We start from the raw sequence: 4,893 nt of genomic DNA, 5'->3' as shown, positions 1-4,893 counted from the left end.
TATTTAACCATCAATTTAATTTAATTATAACCAAAAAATCGAATATCATAGTAAATTTAAGAATAATGAGTGCAGGAAACATAGATGTTCAAGGATTTGCCTCAATAGTAGCTAACGATAGTTGTCAAATGTTTGAAGTTGGTGGGTCCTCATTTTGATGGGTACAAATGTTGTTGTGTTGAAGCTTTCTTATATTTCATCACTATTTTCAATGCAACCAGGATTTTCTGAGCAGCAATGATTCATGGAAACTAAGAAAACCAGTGTACGGAATTCCTCTGCCTGCAACATGGCACCATTCTTCTAATATTTTATTTTTATATGTGACATTCTGAATAAAATATTTCAGAGGATCAATCATATCATATATGTATAGAGACAAATTAACTTATAATTGAGGCAATCATAGACTGTACAGAAAGAAAATCAATGTTGGTCACATAAAGTTTGTAGAAAATTAAAAACTCCAATACTTCTAGAGAAAGAACAGAACAGCAATATCAAAAATCCCCTTTTGGTATTTTTGAAGGGAAGAAAATAATTTCCTCAAAACCATTCAAGTTAGACTAAGATATTGGTGGGAAAAATGAAAATAAAAGAAAGAAGAGAAAAGAAAAAGAAAATTGTCTGGTGCATGTTATGATCTTCATGTCAAGTGTTACACTCATTTTCAATCATTTCCTGAACATCACCTATTACCCAATATGCATTATGGCCACCTATTACTTCAGCTTGTTTCTTCCCATCTTTCCATAGCTGCACAAATTATATAACATGTTGTCAAACCATTACTTGCTGCAGAAGAAAGAAAATTTCATATAATCATATACAATGACACTTACTTGTATTGTTGGCATTTTCTGTGTTGAGGCCACAGCATAAAGGTACATAAAAAGAAAGCAAATTAGATAAATAACAAGTATCAAGACAAAAAGTCAAAGTGGCAATTGGTTAAGCAAACACAACAATATAAATGATTAGAAAGATCATAAAAATGGAAAAAAAAAAAAACCCTTAAATACAAAAAGCAATTAAGCACACACAATAAACCTTAAATCCTTGGTGTATGATTCAATTGTGATGTGTTAACAGATTATATTTGTTGAGCTGTTTATGATAGGCTCAGCAAGTAGGAAGCCTTGCGGTTATTTAGGATTTAATTTATATGCATAGTTAGTTTACACGAATATCTAATCCTATATTGCCACACTAACAAAAGTGTTTGACTCAACTATATCTCAAAATCATACAAACACAAGTATTCGATTAAATAATAGTGTACAACCATTTCACGCTGTTCATGCATGGCAATTAAACTTTAACTATATAGCCTCGTCCTGAATTTAAACAATCCAAGAATATAGCAAAACGACCCAGCAAGAGCAGAATCATAACCACAGAATACCGGCTACCGATGCATCGTTTGAAACAGAAAAGGATGCATATTTCAATGTGTAGTCCTCTTTAAACTAAGTTTTCAATCATGCATGTCGGAGATACAGATACATTACCGCAGTCTAAGTTAGAAATTTGTGAGAAATATTCATGAATTTGCTCTACATGCTCAATTCAAAAAATTCTGTTCCCTCAGGATATATAACTAGTAGCAATGCTCTGACTATTTGTACCACAATCATCAGAAATTCATACAGTGATTTTCTACAACAGTTGGAGATAAAATGTCAAGCACTCATTATAAGATACTAGAGCATCTTTAACAAATACAAGCCACAAAAGATTAAAAAATGAAACATATATCATATAAACTATAACACAGAATATCAATACAGGTTTCTAACTTATTCCTTCATTTACAACTTGTTCACACAAAGTTTTGAAATTTGAATTATCTTTTCTGTCCTCAAATCATTATTTATGACAAATATGTGGCGAGATTCCTTCAGGCAAAGGAAAGTGCCTTGCACAGATAAAGTTAGGAGAACATGGACATAGCATACATTCTAAAGTTTTAAGACAGCACAAACAAAGATAGCAAATTGAACAGAATGGATATAATTCTATAAGTGGATTACAGAAAGAACTTACAGTGACACCAGCCCGAGCAACAAGTTTATGCGAAACTGTATTGACATCGACAGTGTAGAAACATAATCTACACAAAATCACAGTAAGTATATCCTTGATTAAAGAGTTGACCAGCAAATATATTAGACCAAATAAGAATCCAAATATCATCAAAAGTTCAAAACCATCACAAAATTTCAAGTATCAAAAGGAATCTCACCTTGGATAATATTCTGCTGCCAACTTTTCCAATTTTGGTTTTAAGTATATGCATTTTCTACACCAATTTGCCACCCTACAAACCACATTTATAACCCTATCTCAAAACCCAGAATGTGCTAAAAGGAGTTATTCAGTAATCAGAAACATTAAAGGAAATGTAATGCCCATTATAAAGTGTAGGAACATAATGCTTAAGCAAACCACAAAACTTGTACAGATTATAAAACCTAAGTAGAAAGTATAACTAATATTCATAAATTACCATAAAACAGAAACCAGAACAGTTGATCTGATCATGTCATATCAGGTGGACCATTCCATAGGGCTAATTATAAGGTTACTCTGTGATGATACCAATGACAAGAGAATCAAAACCAATAATTCTTTGTCACTAATGATAAGTTTGACAATCTAAGCTAAATAAAATTAAACTCCTAAGAAAGCATAATACGCAAATGAAGCCAATTGATTATACTATGAAATAACAGATTCCACTTAAAACAAACATAAGTCATCAATGGCCAACATAATTGATAATAGAAAATTTTAATTTTGGTTGAGTTCGTCCCTGAAACCGATAAAGACAAGAAATTTGAAAAGAAGGGACTTTGTTAAGTCAACCTAGCTAGCTTTATGAATTAATATCCCAAATCAGAATCCGAAATCATGAAGATAAAAAATCAAAACTTTGTAATATAAGAAAAGAGAAAACTAACCAAACAATGATGAGAGGATGTTGATTGTGGTGAAGGAGGTGATCAAATTGGTCATCGGTAGATATTGGCGTGAGCTGAATGGAAAGGGGCGAGTCACCGAGTTGGTGGTGGTGTTGGCGTTGGGGTAAGGCGTTTAGGGGAGAAGGAAGAAGATGAAGAAGAAGAAAAAGCGGTCTTTGTGGTTTGAAGGAGATGGAAATGGGAGAGGAATGAGAAGCAGTAGTTGAAGCTGAAGCGAAGAGAGAAGAGAAGAAGAAGGAATAAGGAGGATTGTAGTGAAGAATAGGAAGAGGGTGTGACATGATTGATTCTGATGATTGTTGAGTGCAGAAATTAATCAAGTATAGAAGAAGATGATTGTTCCCTTTTTGGAGCATCTATCGTCTACCTACCATTTCCATTTCCAATGCCCATTTTTGTACAACTCAAACTGCTGTGAATAGTAGCAGTACCAGAATTAATTTGGTCGAACAGTCAACTTGTTTGTTTTTTACATATGGATTGTGAGGTTAATTTTTTTGTATATTAAAAAAAGGTCGCACTAGTGTACAAATATTGTTTTGTACAGATATACAGATGTACAATTTTATTATTTTAGGATTTGACACGTGTTGCTCCTATGATGCAGGATGCAGCTGGCTCTGAAGACGTTGAGGGTGCTGATAGGATGGGCAACTGAGCCGGTTTCATTGGGTGAGATCGAATGGGGTTGTGAAAATCCCACGTTCCGTTGGTTGCTCACAACCTAGGCCATGTTGGGGGGTGCCGGAAAAAAAAAATGCACGAAAGGTAGCACTTGGATCTTCGCTTCACTAGCCTGATATCATTAAAGGAAACCCTAAGTCTTGGCTGGACCACCGGCGTCACAGGACTTGCAGGTGCCTCTGGAGGTTGCAAGTAGGGGTGGCAAGCGGGGAAGCCCGCCCCGCCCCGCCTAGTGAGGCGGTCCCAAAATCCCAACCCGCCCCGCCTAACAGCGGGCTGGCGGGCCGGCGGGCTAAACCCGCCAAATATCCTCTTTTTTTTTTTTACTTTTAACTATTATAATTTCTAAAGGCATAAAAAATTATATTTTTTATATGTATAAATAATAAAATCTTTATAATTATAAATATCTAATAAACATAATTATAAACCAAGTTTTCATCCAAAACATAAGTATAAATATTCTCTCCAAAGCAAAATAAACATAATTTAAAACATAATTATAAATATTGTCTTCAAAGTAACATAAACATAATCCAAACCACTCAATTTTTATCTTCATACTCTTGTAAGTTAGGTTGGGGGAAGTTAGGTTTTGGCCAAAAATTTGTAAAAATACCCCCTCACTAAAAAAATACCAAGCCCGGCGGGGAAGCCCGCCCCGCCCCGCCAAAGCCCGCAGTTTAAGCGGTGCGGGTTAGGCGGGTTTTTGCTATTTGGCGGTCCCAATTTTTCAGCCCGGCCCGCCTTTTTTGGCGGGTTACGCGGGAACGGCCCGGCGGATTTAGGCCCGTTTGCCACCCCTAGGTGCAAGTGGGATCCGCTTGTTGCGGTGGTGGTCTCACGTGGTGAAGCTGCTGGCCGACTACCTTAATCCCCCATTTGTCGTGGCTGGGTGGGAGTGGGGTGTCTTTCTTTCTCATCCTGGTAAGCACCGATCTACCCGGAGCCTCTTGTCATTGATGTCTGATATGTGTCCTTTAATGATGGGTTCAGGCTATTGCATAAATTCCAAACGAAATATGGTTCGATCTCTCCTTCATAACATGTATAGGATTATGCAGTACGTGATATGTGTCCTTTAATGAGTATTTTTTACAAAAAAAGAATATCTAAAATACATGACGCGAATACCGAAATATGACTACGTAACTCATTATTAATATAATAACATAAATGTTAAATATGTTACTATAAAAAAAATAAATGATTTTTTTTGAATAAA

The 4,893-nt window shown here is 35.6% G+C and overlaps 1 protein-coding gene across 2 annotated transcripts; it reads right to left on the bottom strand.

Moving 5' to 3' along the window:
• On the bottom strand, nt 374-3,429 carry LOC107619353 (thioredoxin-like 3-2, chloroplastic). 2 transcript variants are annotated; one of them, XM_016321618.1, is made up of 6 exons: nt 2,964-3,429; nt 2,510-2,589; nt 2,246-2,320; nt 2,047-2,113; nt 843-860; nt 374-756 (listed from the first exon to the last, which is right to left on the bottom strand). In XM_016321618.1, the coding sequence occupies exons 2-6, from the start codon at nt 2,542-2,544 to the stop codon at nt 652-654; spliced, it is 300 nt and encodes a 99-aa protein (XP_016177104.1). In that variant the 5' UTR covers nt 2,545-2,589; nt 2,964-3,429; the 3' UTR covers nt 374-651. The 2 variants fall into 2 exon arrangements, with proteins under 2 accessions (XP_016177104.1, XP_016177103.1); XM_016321617.2 differs by lacking the exon at nt 2,510-2,589 and having other exon boundaries at nt 2,964-3,418.

This window comes from Arachis ipaensis, chromosome B09 (assembly GCF_000816755.2).
Source record: "Arachis ipaensis cultivar K30076 chromosome B09, Araip1.1, whole genome shotgun sequence".
Lineage (NCBI taxonomy): Eukaryota > Viridiplantae > Streptophyta > Magnoliopsida > Fabales > Fabaceae > Arachis > Arachis ipaensis.
Note: the sequence above shows the minus strand (reverse complement) of the source record. Positions and strands in the feature narration are given on the sequence as shown.

Coding starts and splice junctions, on each gene's coding strand:
- LOC107619353 (XM_016321617.2), bottom strand. CDS start 3,340: ATGCTCCAAAAAGGGAACAATCATCTTCTTCTATACTTGATTAATTTC. Junction 2,321..2,963: donor CATCCTCTCATCATTGTTTG/GTTAGTTTTCTC, acceptor TGTGGTTTGTAG/GGTGGCAAATTGGTGTAGAA. Junction 2,114..2,245: donor GCAGCAGAATATTATCCAAG/GTGAGATTCCTT, acceptor GATTTTGTGTAG/ATTATGTTTCTACACTGTCG.